The sequence below is a fragment of the Portunus trituberculatus genome, chromosome 48 (genome assembly GCF_017591435.1).
Source record: "Portunus trituberculatus isolate SZX2019 chromosome 48, ASM1759143v1, whole genome shotgun sequence".
Classification (NCBI taxonomy): domain Eukaryota; kingdom Metazoa; phylum Arthropoda; class Malacostraca; order Decapoda; family Portunidae; genus Portunus; species Portunus trituberculatus.
The window spans coordinates 24,584,919-24,602,418 of NC_059302.1; the positions used below are offsets into that span (position 1 = coordinate 24,584,919).

At 37.4% G+C, this 17,500-nt stretch overlaps 2 protein-coding genes across 2 annotated transcripts in view; both read right to left on the bottom strand.

The window, feature by feature from the left end:
* Nucleotides 1–4,340: 4,340 nt before the first annotated feature.
* Nucleotides 4,341–14,108, bottom strand: LOC123498702 (1-acyl-sn-glycerol-3-phosphate acyltransferase alpha-like). The gene is made up of 6 exons (XM_045246058.1): nucleotides 13,674–14,108; nucleotides 9,423–9,556; nucleotides 7,945–8,126; nucleotides 7,545–7,713; nucleotides 6,619–6,743; nucleotides 4,341–6,299 (listed from the first exon to the last, which is right to left on the bottom strand). Exons 1-6 carry the CDS (start codon nucleotides 13,856–13,858, stop codon nucleotides 6,252–6,254), a joined length of 843 nt encoding a protein of 280 aa, XP_045101993.1. The 5' UTR covers nucleotides 13,859–14,108; the 3' UTR covers nucleotides 4,341–6,251.
* A 1,133-nt stretch (nucleotides 14,109–15,241) lies between these two features.
* Nucleotides 15,242–17,500, bottom strand: part of LOC123498703 — a 2,390-nt gene continuing 131 nt past the window's right edge. The window contains exons 1-2 of the mRNA XM_045246059.1: nucleotides 16,960–17,500; nucleotides 15,242–15,639 (exon numbers count right to left, since the gene is read on the bottom strand). The exon at nucleotides 16,960–17,500 is cut by the window's right edge and continues 131 nt beyond it. Of these exons, the coding sequence (XP_045101994.1) occupies nucleotides 15,502–15,639; nucleotides 16,960–17,367 (546 nt within the window). The 5' untranslated portion in view covers nucleotides 17,368–17,500 and the 3' untranslated portion in view covers nucleotides 15,242–15,501. The remainder of the gene's footprint in view (nucleotides 15,640–16,959) is intronic.

A 17,500-nucleotide genomic window follows, 5' to 3' on the forward strand; every position in this document is an offset into this window, starting at 1 on the left:
TTAGAACAATTAAAATTTCATTTACAACATTCAAGCCAATCAAAAAGAAATGTGAAGGATTCATTAACAAATATGAGTAAAAACACCATTAACATTGCCGGTCAATACATGCAATACATACCACCACTCATCCACTAAGGTATGCATTACCTCTTCAGACCTTATTTTCAGACTGAGTTGCAAGAAACAATAATTGTTATTTTTTTTCATCATAAAATCAAGAACTATTTGAATTTTAAATACTTCATGCAAGTAACTCAAATAGACATTGACAGGGATGGAGTATTTGTATTTGGTGTCTATGCAAGTACTGCACTTTCAAATACTGTACTGTAATTGGATTCACTTGTATTCATATTTGAATTATTATTATTAGACAACGATTTTCTTTTTTTTTACGCTATGTCCTATAGCGCCTGTAGGTATACTTGAAGAGTATGTATAGGAAGCGCTGTCCAGCTTCCACCCATTAGTGCTGCAGGCAATTTTATTTATAGTGGTACCTATATTAGGGCCCATATCACCACCCAAGCACATCTTTGGTGTAACCACCTAGAACCTGGGTATCATGGTGACATGTTGGTAACTTTAATCCATTTGTCAAGTATCATGTCACCATGATACCCAGATTCTAGGTGGTTACACCAAACATGCACCTGGGTGGTGATAAGGGCCCTAATATACACTATACTATAATACACTATAATAAAATTGCCTGCAGCACTAGTGGGTGGAAGCTCAACAGCACTTCTTATACATACACTTCAGGTATACCTACAGGGGCTATAGGCCATAACAAAATAAATAAATAAATTAATTAATTAATTAATTAATCAAAAAATAAATAAAAATCTGTCTAATAACAATAATTCAAATACGAATACAAGTGAAGCTAATTATGGTACAGTATTTGAAAATGCAGTACTTGCATAGACACTAAATACAAATACTCCATCTCTGTCATTGACATGGTAGATCTAATGTGTTGGTACTGCATAACTGCATAACTTTCACATACCTGACACAAATGTTGGCAATAAGTTTACTATTTTTCTAGTAATCCTTCAATCTCATTGAAAGCTTAAATGCAGTGATTATTACTGTCTTTTGAGTACTTATGGAATATGAGAACATTAATTGTAAAGTCAATGAAGCCTTAAAAAAAAAAAAATCCATTTGTTAATAGAAGGCCAGTTAGTACTGACTTACAAACTGACACAGACACATGTAGCTTGGTGAATTCAGCTTTTACTGAACAAACCACAGTATCATATTGTTAAAACAATTTGATTATATACTTTACTACAAAGATAATTACTTATTGATAGCAATGAACCAGAATTCTAGTGCTATTAACTTTTAAGGCAAAAAGTTTAAAGATTTAACATTAATTATGCTCTGGTTTTAATAAAAAATGTCATTTCAGTCTATATATAGAAACATGAATGAATAACTGGCAAATCATGTAAAAAATGTTATAGCATATGTTTGCTTTTACCACCATATACCTCTTATTAGCTCAGATTTATCATGATTTACAATGCATATCTTCCTCAAAGGAGTTTTATAGTCAGACATTAAAACACACAAAACATGTACAATATTTTTTTTGTGAGATTAATATATATACACTTTAACATGGAAGAGTAGGGATGATAACTCAAATAAATATGTAGAAGGAAACCAAGTAACACAATACTTTTCCATTTTCTACCTCTTGCTCCCAAACACTCAATAACTTAACTCATCTGAACTGAAAACATTCCTCAAAAACAAACACATTAGAAATGTAAGTTAATTATGCAAAGTTTCCTGAAGACATAACTCCTGAGAAGAAAAACCTGGTCTATAAAGTTAGCATGAACCAAATCTTTATTTTACAGGAACAATGGTAAAGTACCTGTACTGTTAGCAGCAAAAAATGTCATGTATATGATTGGTGAAAATCCTAAGTGACATGACTAATGACATTCCAAGAATTATTCTAGCACAACTCATCTCATACAAATTATCACTCAAAGTACGTACTTGTCAAACTATAGCTTACATACAAAGGAAACAAAATATATAAATGTACATCAAAAATACACAAACACAACACAATCATAATACAATTTGCTTCACATTACAACTTTCCTTGAAATACATTCACAAGGAATTGGAAAATTGAGAATCCAAGGTACCCCATAAAACAGGAATGAATACAGAAGATAACAGCAACCTTCAAAATTCCATTGATACATACATGTAGGTAGTAAATACTAATAAGATTATGAGGATTGCTTGCAAAGCAGTCAACTCATCCATCAACCAGTTTCTTATAAGAAAATGTAGTGCTGTACTTCCTTTCCAAAATCTTTACTGTGTAATTCCTACCTTTATATATATATATATATATATATATATATATATATATATATATATATATATATATATATATATATATATATATATATATATATATATATATATATATATAAACAGAAAATTCATGTCTATGATGCTATGAACAACAAAAAATCTTTAGATAACCTTTGTAAATAATTATGAGAGGGAAGGGAGAGAGAGAGAGAGAGAGAGAGAGAGAGAGAGAGAGAGAGAGAGAGAGAGAGAGAGAGAGAGAAGAGAAGAGAAGAGAGAGAGAGAGAGAGAGAGAGAGAGAGAGAGAGAGAGAGAGAGAGAGAGAGAGAGAGAGAGAGAGAGAGAGAGAGAGAGAGAGAGAGAGAGAGAGAGAGAGAGTGAGTTGGGGGGTGGGAGACAAGCACAAAATGGGAGCCAACTATCATTTATTTTAATAACCCCAGAATTCTGCATGTGAATTATCAATAGTTTATGATTGCTCCCAAGTTCCTGTACTGATTGAAGTTTATTTTTTTCCCTTACTGCATAATTACATTAATACTAAACTCACTACATGTAATAAAATATATATACTACATAAATGTCAATGTCATATCTACCATGTCAACAAAAAAATATTCAAATTAAATTGGTTTACTTTTGTCATGGAGTTGTAATAGAACTTTATTTTTTTTTTCTAGTTAAAAAAATTAAGAGGCAGCAAAATGTATCAAATATAATTAAATTACTTAACTATTCACAAGTATAATGGTTGCAGTATAATACTTTACCAGGCCACTCTCAATCTTCCATTAACACAATAAGAAATTAAAACATCTTATACATGAATATCCAGTTAATCTGGCTTTTGTTCTTGTTAGTAAAAATTGTAAAAGACAAAGCGAATATGATAACACAGCTGAACACTTTCTGTATAATTGATGAATGAAACAATGACTGCTAAACATCCTTTGCTTCTTTTGGCATTTAGCATGAGCTCCTATCCATTTGATAAGATGAAATTAGCACAAACTTATTCAACAGCCATATGTGAAAAGTGCAGAACTTCAATGTAACAATATTACTTTGTAAGTACTCCAATGTTTACTGTGCTACTTTGCCATTAAACCACTTGGCAAATTTGATATTGTACAAGTCTACAGACTAGAAAGGATAAAATTTATTTTAACTATGATTATAATTCTGAGAAGTGCACAAAAATGCATATCACTGGCAGGATAATGGTATTCAAATCCAAATAGTCAGGCAACACACCACTGATGAAAGTTTAACTTAAAATACAAGGCTGCTGTACAATATAATGCAGAGCAGTATTCTTATATAGAATGTAAACCCCATAGCTGGGATATTTGGGACCTTAGGATTGCTAATCGACAGTTATTTTTTCTGTGATTCAGCACATAAAAAAAAATATCTATGCATAAAACTTACATTATCTAATTAACTCAATTAAAGCTCTGGCTAAAGATGAAGGAATGTTTAGTCTCTAATAGTTCATCTTATTGTGTACTGGATAACATCCCTTCATTCCTACTTGAAGAACAACAGAATGTACACACTCCCTCATACCATCTCCCCAAGCCTGTCATAGAAGACTTTAATCATGCCATGGGAACCCTCTCCTAAGGGCATCTTGGTGTCCTGCCTGACCTCCTGCTATCAAGTACACTACTTTTGGTAAAAATTTTCATGTCCATATTGTATGTGGATTTTTAATGCTTACAGTAGCAAGTGAATACTGTGTAAGACACACTGTGTGATCATCAATCATGTGATTATATTGCACAAATGGACATGATGAAATATTACTTACCACTTTATTCCTACTTTGTTCTTGGGCTACAAAATACTGATACTTTCATAATCTGTCTGTACTGAACCATACTTGTATCAATAAGTTTCTTTTTTTTCTTTTCTCTTCTTTTTTGTCATGGATGAATCTTATACCAAAACAATCAAAAGTATAATTATATTTAGAATTTGTTATACAGCAAAGCATCAATTCATATATATTATGAAAATGTCTAATGAGACTTGAAACAACTAATTTAATATTCATGCCTCACACTCAGACCTGGGGATCAGTGGGGAACCACTGGAGAAAAAATAAATATATAAAATAAGTGAGGGAATAAATGTTAAGTGAATCTTTTAAATGGCACTGAAATACAACTGACCTTAGATTTCCTATGAAGATATAAACAATTGAAAAAAACCCTGATGGCTATTTTCACTTTTCTATTGAGCTTTCATAGTTCCTGACCCTGAGCATGTGCGCATTTTCAAAGTGAATTCCACAACTGTAAGAATTCTTTGCCTGTCTTACTCCTTCATACCACAAAGCTCTTTCATTATATCTTGCCTCCCACCATTTGTTGAACATCTATTGCCTCTAGCCATGCTTGTTCATTTTATCTGTTCTCTCATTACTTGCCTAACTCTTTCTACGTATTCACATCTGAATAATTTCCAAGTACACTATAATAATACATTCAAGAAAAGAAAAAATGCATAAAAATGTGTTTTCAATACATTTCATAAGTTTTTTTTTCTTCTTTTGTTTTGTCTAGAATTTGCATCCACATTTAATGAGTGCACGCTTTATAGAAAATAAAGCTGAAAAAGAAACTTGTCTACATATATGCTCAGTATACTTCAGTGAGAATACTCACAGGTAAACTCATGCACATAGTCAATCTTTAAAACATTTCACCAGCAATGTTTTAAGGATTGACTATTGTGATGGGTTTCCCTGTCCCCAGGCTGCATCAAGGCAATCTGAAAGTCGATTCAACATTATGAACAATGTCAACCTCCTTCCATTCAAATGAGAGAATGGCTGGTAGTACATCATTACACATGTGCCAGTGTGCTGTCAATGATGCTTCAGTTACTTCATGATGTGATGCAATGCTTATTGTTAAATACTTTTTTATCATGAATTCACAATTCACCAAAGTTTTCACTATAATGTATATACACACAAATGATGATACTTGTTATAAATACACAACTTATGATAGTTAATATATAGAAAGAGATATACAAGTAGATATTTTGTCAAACAGATGAACAGACAGACAGACATAATGATCAATAAATATCAAACACACACACACACACACACACACACACACACACACTACAAATACAGTGTACATACAACTTCTTATGTACTAGTAAACACCATGGAAATTCAGGACTGCATAGTAGTATTCTTGAGTATTTCTATATAACAGAAACAAACAAAAGAAAAGAAATGAAGTAGGGTCGTCACAGGTCAAAGCAAGTGACAAGTATTTGTTTTCATAATAATGAAAGTAATGACACAACACCACTTGCCCAGTGTCTGCTCAATTTCTTGGTTCTGTAGTGCTCCTGCTGTTTTGACATAGCAGAAAGGTAAACACTATATTTTGAAACCAAGCATGGCACCAACCCTCTATCTTTGGTCCATCTGCCAGCTCTTTTACATCTTAACTGCTAAAGTAAACAGATATTACTTTTATACAGCCTATCACTTTAAGCACACCAATTTATAAGCTACATCATGTTTTCAATGGTACCTCACTTACATGGAGTCACATGAAACTGGGTTTTTGCAGGGATATACTTGAGTATATCAATTACAAGAGTGTCTAAGCATCTTTTAAGAACATCTTCATTTATAATACTAACATCCTAAAAACCCATGGTAACATTCACCTTATAAAAGTAATAAATAAGAACTGAACTTATTAGTCCAATTTGACATAATGTTCACAGGATTTATTTCAAGCACAGCCACCACACTGAGGTCTGCCAGTTATGTGTACTTAATATGGGGAGGCAGAGAGGAGACACACATAAAGGGGGACATTAAGGGTTTAGTCTAATGAATTCTCCCAGGCTTACCTCTGTTTCTTAACCTCCTCTGACAAAGGCCTAGGATGGTGCACCTGTAATAAACATTGCAAATTACAAACGCTTATAAAAAAAAATGTGGATTAATTTCCTTGATAATCAAACCAAAATATAATTTAAATCAGAACAACTATGCTCATCATAATATTTGAGACAACAAGCATTTACAAAGTGCAAAACTGACAATTTGTTCCATAGTAAATTCAATGAACAATTCTCCATTCCTAAGACTTCATATAAATTCAATGACTGTACAGTGATTTGTGTCAAGTTCATGGATAACAGATCACAGTGGTTCATACTGTCACTTACATCTACTTTGGTGTTTATAATACATGTGACGATAAAACTTACTTGTGCAGAAGTTTTTCTATAAACCTCCATCATTTGAGCTCTGACATCATCCATTAGTCTTGGCATATCTTCTTTGGTTAAGCCCTTTGTAGAAATTGGTGGCAAGCAAGTAACAATTATGTGACCTGTATTAAAAAAAATAAACTGTTACATACTGCACTCATGACACTTCATTAAGACATAATATACAGTAAACCCTAGATATAACAGACAATATGGGGACAGGGGTCTGTCGTTATATCCGAAGATCTGTTATAACCGAGGATCCATTATATCCAATGGAAATGCCGGACAGATCCGTTATATCCCAAAGTTTGTCCGGTATTTATACCCGCCGCCACTCAGCTCTCACAGCACACCACGAGGAGTTTTTAAAACGACATGTTATGGGACAATGATTTGCCTGGTTTGATTTTTTGTTTGTTATATCCAATATCCGGTATATTGAGATCCATCATATCAAGGGTTTATTGTAGTGCCTAAATATGTTATCAAAAGAGAGCAGAAAAATAAGTGCACTAATGTACAGCATAACTGCAATCAGCATCAAATTTCATGTAACTGTTTGATTCAGTTACATTTTACATGACAATATTTTCCTAAAATCTCCTTGAGATACACACTGCTATTCTTTATATCAATCTACTCTTCTATCTATATCTCTAAAATTTCACTGCCTCCAAGACTATTCCACAACAAGTTGTCATTTCCTTACAAAAGAACTCCCTTTTTGCCTGTTCAAGCATTAGACCTCTACCTGTACTCCTTTATCCTCTCCTTTCCTATTGTGCAAGTAATGTTCATTTCCTATTAGGACCTTCAATTTCATTCACATATATTTTCTTTCATAAGCAACTTCAACTTTATCAAACATTCAACTGTAGGATGGTGTTTGACTAGGAAGACAAAAATTATTATTCTAATACCTGGATTAAATATCTTGCAAGGATGATTAAGGAACCCTCTATATGAAGAGTACACAATTGGCAGGATTGGCAATTGTCCTTCAATTGCCAAATGAAAGGCACCTTTCTTGAATGGCAACATTTCATCCCCCATACTCCGTGTTCCTTCTGGGAAAACCCAGAGTTTCACCTAAAACAGAAATGCAATTAAAAATGGAGTAAAATTATGTAATCATAATTACTACAGTATATTCAAAGTTCTAATTAGTACAGTACACATAGTCTACGAGATCACATCCTATCAAGCATAATGAAATGTCCATCAACAAACAAATTTTTTATATGCAGTACTTTGTGGTAATATCTGAATTCAATCTAGCCATCAGGCTGAAAATGTTAAAGATTAATATCATAAACATACACTATTTTCCTTCACATATTCTAATGCTGCATTCATGGATGCCTTGGCCTTGTCTGGGTTTCTACGGTCAATGAACCTAGTGCCACACAACCAGGCCGTCAAGCCAAAAGGCATGGCATAAAACAGCTCCTTCTTGGCAATGGCAGTAATCTTGTAAAACATAGGCCACATGTACACCATTCCTGAAAAAGATGATCATGATACTTTGTTAATAAAAGTAATTATAAATATCTAAATACATTGCTATGGCTCAAATGGTACACTGTGCAGTTATTTTCAGCAATTGGTGTGTGTGTGTGTGTGTGTGTGTGTGTGTGTGTGTGTGTGTGTGTGTGTGTGTGTGTGTGTGTGTGTGTGTGTGTGTGTAATTCACCTCGGTCGCCTGCTGGTCACCCAGCCAGTCTTCCCCATTATGGAGCGAGCTCAGAGCTCATAGACCGATCTTCGTGTAGGACTGAGACCACATCAACACACAACACACACCGGGAAAGCGAGGCCACAACCCCTCGCGTTACATCCCATACCTAGTTACTGCTAGGTGAACAGGAGCCACATATTAAGAGGCTTGCCCATTTGTCTCGAACCCGGTCCTCTCGATTGTGAGTTGAGCATGCTAACCACTACACTATGCGGTGTGTGTGTGTTTCACTGTTTGATCTGCTGCAGTCTCTGACGAGACAGCCAGACGTTACCCTACAGAACGAGCTCAGAGCTCATTATTTCCGATCTTGGGATAGGTCTGAGACCAGGCACACAGCACACACCGGGACAACAAGGTCACAACTCCTCGATTTACATCCCGTACCTACTCACTGCTAGGTGAACAGGGGCTACACGTGAAAGGAGACACACCCAAATATCTCCACCCGGCCGGGGAATCGAACCCCGGTCATCTGGCTTGTGAAGCCAGCGCTCTAACCACTGAGCTACCGGGCCGTGTGTGTGTGTGTGTGTGTGTGTGTGTGTGTGTGTGATTCACCTCAGTTGCCTGCTGGTCACCCAGCCAGTCTTCCCCATTACGGAGCGAGCTCAGAGCTCATAGACCGATCTTCGGGTATGAATGAGACCACATAACACACTCCACACACCGGGAAAGCGAGGCCACAACCCCTCGAGTTACATCCCGTACCTATTTACTGCTAGATGAACAGGGGCCACACATTAAGAGACTTGCCCATTTACCTCGCCGCTTACCGGGATTCGAACCCAGCCCTCTCGATTGTGAGTCGAGCAAGAGGGCCGGGTTCGAATCCCGGTAAGCGGCGAGGCAAATGTGTGTGTGTGTGTGTGTGTGTGTGTGTGTGTGTGTGTGTGTGTGTGTGTGTGTGTGTGTGTGTGTGTGTGTGTGTGTGTGTGTGTGTGTGTATGAGACATAACTGGCTTACACAAGTTTACTCTTATTTTCCAAGTGGTACCAATTGCTACATTATAATAATCTAGCATTAATGCATTAAATACATAGAGGAAGCATGTCTAACCTAAGAAGTCAACGGAGCTCTGGTGGTTTGCAACAACAATAGCAGGACGATCTACTGTAATGTGTTCTTGGCCGTGCACCTCCCACTCCAGACCAAGGAGGAGGTTTAAGGCTCGCAGAGGAAATGTTGCAATTCTGGGAAAAAAGAAGATACTGGGACAAGCGTACTTCAATGAGATGGATTAGACTACATCATCTAAGCTTGAAGGCCACATGTGGAAATTTGCCATTAAATCTGAAGTGATATGTAAGTAAAGGCCCATACATACTATGCTTCATGATGAGCACAGTGTTGCTTGGATGTGTTGAAAACAACTTTTTCAACATGAGGCTGCACTAGCAGTATGCTGATGGGCTGCACCAATTTTATGTTTCTGCTCAGTGATGCGCTAGAGTTCAGAATGGGAGGATGTGCCCACAGCTGCTGCTCCAATGGCATGAAGCCTTTACAAATGTACAGCTGAATTTTTGAAAGCAAATTTGTCAAATGCAGTGATTGGCATTCTTGTATAATTTTCAAAGTCTGTTGGAGTTTCAGCTTGTAGCTCCAAAAATATTTGAATGAAGCTCCCTTTCAGAGGTTGCCGAGAAAGCCATTGTTTACACCACAAGATTAGACATTTCTTCCTCCAAAGTTTCTTTTTTTTTTTTGCAGCACACAGAGCAACTGCAGTCCATAGTACAGTCTCTTGGCAGACTACATTATTGGCAGACACGGACATCCCCACGTAAAGAAAGCTAAAACATGGAAGTGACCAGTGGTGCACGGGAAAAAGTTAGCACTGTTGCAGTACAGTTCGGCCGCTTGTTACTTTTTTCAACACCACTACTGCAGCATGTGTCTGAAACATAATGCATAGTATGTATGGGGCTTAAGGTCAAAAAGAGGGTAATGTGCAGAATTTCTTTTGTCACTATTAGTTAAAAGAGCAAATGATTTTGCAATAACAGAAGCATACATCACAATAATATACTTTCCACTTAACATGTGACCATTACCTTAGATATACATCATATACAATACTACACTAAAAAAAAAAGATAGTACCATATTTATGTTCTTTCATAAGATTATACTTTACCTAATTAGTGTATGCCAAACTACACCAAAAAATTACAACTTTTAAAATGGCAGGTTCTATACTTATACACTGAGGATACATACTGAAGCCTTCATTACTTTCGAAATATAACTACCAATTAATAATTCAAACTTTACAATAAATTCTTTATATATACCTATATATATATATATATATATATATATATATATATATATATATATATATATATATATATATATATATATATGAGTATCACATCATAAAATGAATCTGCAAGGTCGTGAGAGAGAAAGAGAGGGAGAGAGAGAGAGAGAGAGAGAGAGAGAGAGAGAGAGAGAGAGAGAGAGAGAGAGAGATTATTCTTCAGATAATACTTGATATATCAATGAAGTAAAGGTTAAAATATAACACTATTTTCATCCTCCATCTATGCAATGATAGTGGATACGACTCTTGCAAAGTTAGAAGTAAGACAGAAAGCCCTTGCAAACAAGTTAGTTCAATTGCTCCTACTGATGCCACATGCCTGCTGCCCAGGAAAGCAGGCACAAGGAATCCTGGGAGGAAGATTGGGAGAGGATGACAGGGAGATGATGTTAAGCCAAACTCACCCATCAGCCCATCAGTGGGTAGTCTGGTGCACCACCTACCTAGCAGCCTATCAGCTGGCTAGCCAAGCAATGACAAGAGTACCTAACTCTCTAAATGCACACTTTTCAGATGGACTGCTCCTTGTAACACTACCAGTTTTTTTGTGTGTAGAAATTGATTTACCTCACTGTTTGGCATAACAGTATTGAAAAAAAAGTTGTAAAACAATGTCTGGCCATCATCCTGGTAAGGCAAGTAAAGTCAGAAATATTCAAATATTAAACAATAAATTTGTCCAAAAATGGATTAAAATGTTGATAAAGGAAATACACACATACATCACAGAATTATATTTCATTGGAATTAAAAAAAAATTATATCTAAAAATAATTGAGTTATGCATGTCTGAAGGTTAGCAAATTTTGATCCTGTTTTCTATGATTTATTAATTTATTTATTTTGTTACACATGACTCCTTTTTCTGTAAACAACGCTTCATATTTCTTTGAGGATAAATTCTGCAAGTGTTTTTACCTGTTGTCAATAAAACAGGATTTGACAATGTTCATTATCTTCTAAGAAATCTACCCAGTTGTAAACAAAATGTTTCTTTTACAACACAATGACATTTCTTTATATTTCCTTCCCCTTTTCAAATCAATCCCAATCATACCTGACCTACATGACCATATCACCCACACCTGACCTTGAAAACCACTCAATACCTATGCCTGACCTTGACAACTACACACTATCCACATAAATCATAAAGACTTCACAGTACTCATACCTAACTTTAACAACCATAGTACCTGTATCCACATCTCACCTTCATAACCACAAAGTATCCACACTGGACCTTGACAATATACATTACCCACACCTAGCCTTGACAATCACATCATACCCCACACTTAATCTTGATAATAACACTCGACCTAGAAAACACACAATATCCATGCATGACCATGATAAGCAAATCTTGACCTTGACAACAGTAGCTCTAGTCTAGATAACAAAATCATATCTCTCTCAGGCAAAGATCCTGATTACTGACTAAACGGTTCCAATACAGCCGTCATCAATATGATAAATACTGCTGTAAACATTTAGTCTCAGCCTCACAGCATATTTTGAGTTTCTTTTTTCTTTTTTTCAATCTTGATGCATTTTTCTGTAAATCATTTCCTTGACTTATCTATTTTATGCATTTCTCTGTAATGCTACATATTCTTAAACGGTAAATCTATAGAACAGCAACTCCTTACCTATTCTTTTCTATTACCCCCCTTCCCCCCCACAAGCTTGGGGGCACGTGGGAATCGGGGGTTTTTGGGTGTGCCAAAAGAGGTGAGATATGGTGATCCAAAAAATTCTAAGGACAAAAACCTAACCTAACGGGGGGCTGTCTCCCCCGGATCCCCCCCCTACAACACTAACCTAACCCTAACATAAACCTAACCTAGCTGGGGGGGGGCTGTGGCCCCCCAGACCTCCCCCTCCAACACAAACCTAACCCTAACATAAACCTAACCTAATGTAACCTGATCCCCCCCCTGCAACACTAACCTAACCCTAACATAAACCTAACCTACCATATCCTTGCTTTGGGGCAGCTTCCCTCCCCCCCCACACCAGTTTTCTTATAGCTTCACACAATATGCCCTATCTCTACCAATACCCCTCCTCACAATACCTTAATGAAAGGATGAAGGTCCTGGCTGGTCCTCTTCTCGATTGTACACTGGCTTGCATCGCAGGAGCGATGATTTCCCAGTAATCAAATTCGCAACCTTTACAACTAATGTCACTGGTGGCCATGGCTGAACTGCGCACACAGATCTCTGTGCACTTGTCTGCCCAGCTGTGCCCCGCCTACGAATACATATAGCAAATTCCCATTGGCGCAGCTTGTGGTGTTAAGAGGTGGTGGCATGTCATTGGACAAAAGAACTACAGACACAATAAGAATCTTATTCAGCAGTTACCCACAAACCCAGGATGTGAACAACAGACAGTCACTTCCTGTTACCCACAAACCCCAGATATATACAATAGACAATAGCAATGTTTACTATTTGGACTTAGACTCCGAGTGACGTCTCTAATTTCAGTGAGGCAATGTGACATAACCGTGTGTGACCCCCAAACAAGACCACAAGGTACGTGTTCTCCATTAACTACTCATCATTTTGTGTTATTATTGCACAGATTAGAGAGGAGGTCCTGTTCTAAAGATTTACGAAATCATTACAAAATATATATGTGTGGACAGTATGAAGATATGACCAAAGCATGCAAATGAAAGGCAGAAAGACAACGGAAGCATTCGGTTCACAAAAGACCCAAATTTGACATTGTAAGCCAGACCACCAAAACTGAAAAAAAAGTTTCAAAATCTAAATGGGCAAACAACTGCATAAGTGGCACTGGGCTCACCAACAAAATGACGGGTCCAGTCCAGAGGATAAGATCGTAAGGGAGGCTGCCCTGAAGGATCATCACAGATCAGTGAGTAGCCAGTACCCACCTCTAGCCCTCCTGACAACCCCTCAGCAGCCACACCTGACCTTCCTGCCACACCATCCAGGACTTACAGGGTGTTCCTCACGTCGCCCGGCCGCCAGATGATGAAGGGAATACACAAAACCGAGGTCACCATCACCATTGTGTAGTATAACATGAATTTCAGGTACAGACGAAACCGGTGACTGAACTCGTACAGGAAGGAGGTGACCATGACGGCGGCCACCAGCACGTTAGTGTACTCAGACGCCAGCATCTTGGTGTTAGTACTGGCCTCTCTCAACACTGTGCTGCCGTGATCACCGCGAGTCTGTCACTGGTAAGTATAGACACGAGAGAGAAATATCTTCCTCAACAGCTGAGTGATAACAAAGCATCGTACACTCTGATATAAAAGAGTTGGATTCTTTATAAGTCATACAGTTTTCTTTGTTTATAGAACTGCATACTTCATGAACTGTCATTCACGGTAGTGTGTTTATCAATTTTATTCGATTCTCTATGTAACTTTTTATGTTAATTGTTTTAAAAGATTAGCTAAAGTATTATATATATTATGGTTTTATTTTCAGCTACTTGATAAGATGTCATAATCAATTACTCAATCGGCGTTCGTGAAAATTATCTACGTAAGATAACTATTGTACCTACATGAAAAAAAAAATATTACCTTCTAATGTAATTATCTTTATCAGATATGCTGTGATAGTACTTCTTGTGGAGTAACTCTCCACTGCAGCTCAGGAAAGAAATAATTCTCTCTCTCTCTCTCTCTCTCTCTCTCTCTCTCTTTTACATGGAATCGCTGCGTAGATGTTTAATTGGTATTTTAACAAAGGGCGGATATAGATACCCTTCGTGAAAATGACCCTCCACATTTATGAGGGCGTAGATACGTATAGAAAAAAAAAATCAACATCACCAATTCCTCACTAAAGAAAAAATTAAATAAATAGTAATGATAATAGAATAAATAAAGCAAAAGAAAATGTAAAGTCCTTAGCCTACAAAAGAATTTACGGCGCATGAACATGAACGCGACCAATGATAAACAGCAATGAAAGCAACAACCATTGCAAACTATCAATAGAATACCGAGCTAGAGTCGTTATAAAGGTGATCCGGGGAATTTTCACCATAGATTGCCTACCACACATTTATGCAGTGCTGATTACTGATTATCGTAACTACCGTACAAATGTGTCATGTTTATGTGCATTGCCAAAGTGATATTTCTATTTTCATTCTAAATTTTCATGTGTGATTACCGTTATTATTCTTTTACACAGATTTATATTGCCATACCAGCAAGTAGTACACAATACTTCGATCCTCTGAATATATATCCCATTGTTCTGTTACTTCATTTTGGAAAACTGATTTTATGAGCACATTTATATCCTTTTCTCTTGTTATGTATCCATGCAATATCATGAAAACTCCTAGCATGTGTGTTAAGGAGGTCACTATTGTTTACCTGAAGTAGTGATGAGGAAGTGATGGTAAGGTCATCGTTCGTAATAGTAATATTGGTTCCGCCTACGCTCCTGGGTGCAGCCATGCCACGCGAGCGCTTATCTTCCTTGAGATTCATTCACAAGAGTGTCCCAATTCCTTACGTAAACAAGATTCGTATCAGATGATAATCTTTATTACATCAAGCAAGTCACATTAAAAAGTAGTAAAAATGTGGCATTATGACATATACATACACGCGCGCGCGTGTGAATAAGCGGATGATTAATGAAATGTATATGAATTAGCTGATGTGCTTAAGAGGAGCTTGTAATATAGTGATTACTGATAGATGAAATGTGTATAAATTAATTGCAGCGTGCGTGATGTGTGAGAGGAGCAGGGAGCAGCCTCAGGGAAGCAAGAGGGTCCACGGTGATGCCTTCACTCTGGAATGAGCAACTGGCATGGCAGTGGAGATGCTCGTGGTGAGTCCAAGCTGGGCTCGGGGTGGAGAGAGGTAGTGGTTAGGGCAGACAGTAGCACGTGAGTTTCCTCTTCTGTTGGGAGTGGCTCGTCCATCTGAAAAAAGGGGGAAAAAAAAAAAAAATAAATAAATCACACACACACACACACACACACACACACTGCGTAGTGTTGTGGTTAGCACACTCGGCTCACACCCGAGGAGGCCAGTGTTCGAGTTCCAGGCGCGGAGAGGCAAATGGGAAGCCTATTAATATGTAGCCCCTGTTCATCTAGCAGCAAGTAGATACAGGATTAACTCGAAGGGTTGTGGCCTCGCTTTCCCGGAGTGTGGAGTGGTCTTAGTCCTACCCGAAGATCGGCCTATGAGCTCTGAGCTCGCTTCGTAATGGGGAAGGATGGCTGGGTGATCAGCAAACGACTGTGATGAATTACACACACACACACACACACACACACACACACACACACACACACACACACACACACACACACATATATATATATATATATATATATATATATATATATATATATATATATATATATATATATATATATATATATATATATATATATATATATATACACACGCACACACACACACACACACACACACTGCGTACAAGTATACAACCAGGGTGTGTCCTACACTCAGATTTGGTACATAGAGAGGATGAAGAGTAAATTGATTACAGAACCTGGGTTCGTGACTGGTGTGCACTTGCATCATGAACAGTGAAATTAATAACCATGATCGCCCTGACATATAGTGCGGGCACGACAGGCCATCACGCGACGCGGGTTCATTCAGTATTATGTACGTGCTATATTCATAGGAAGTACCATTTACTGATACATTAATTTCACTCTTAGGTACCAATCGTGTTTGTTGAAAATTATGAAACTAATATATATACATACATACATACATACATACATATATATATATATATATATATATATATATATATATATATATATATATATATATATATATATTAGGGAAGAAAGTGAGAAAGGTCATATTATTATTGATTTTCTTCATTAGATAAGTAAGAAGAGGGGAAAAGAACTTTGACAGTGTACTTAATAATATATGGTTACAGGGTAAGGTATGAAGACTAGGTCTGTGTTAAGAGGATAGGACGTGACAAAGAGGATAACATTAAGGGAGTATCCATGATTTAAGAATAGTAATGATGTAAACCACCTGTGTGACTCAACTCAGCTGCACGCAGAGGTGAATCAGACTGCCTTCACGGGGCTGTGAAGGACGCCACTGATTTCCTTCCGAGACGGGAAAGGAAAGTATTACCGCCCGCCCACACACACACACACACACACACATTTCACTTTCTACTTATTCTAAAAAGCTACTAACACACACACACACACACACACACACACACACACCTGGATGCCTAAAGAATGAAGATCAGGAGCTGATGCATTCCGAGTAACAGAAGAATGATCACTGTTTCTCGGTATCTGATCACTCCAATGTCGTATTCTGCTGGACAGGGCGTCACTTTCAGGCACCCGCAGAGCGTCTGGGTGCGATTCCCCAACAGCCATAGCCACGGCTATACCTATTCTAGTAACACCTTGTGCTAAGGATGCCACATCATACTCAATGTGTCCTTCAGAAGGCAGGCTGGAATGCTGCTGGAGTGGTTGACGTAATATTTGAACGGATGTATAGTGAGGGGGCGGCGTCTGCAGGCCGAAGGTACAATCATAACATGGAGGACCCGCGGGGGCCTCTCTGCAAGTTTCACAAGATTGTCTTGTTTCCCGCCGCCAAAACATTAAGTGTGTCATCTTGCACTCGTGACACACCCACGTGCTTCTGTTCACTTATATCGATTCACTTCACAGGTATCGAGACTTATAAATCCAAATAATTAAGCACAGATCACCTTTTGTATTCCGTAACTTATCAAGATATTCACAA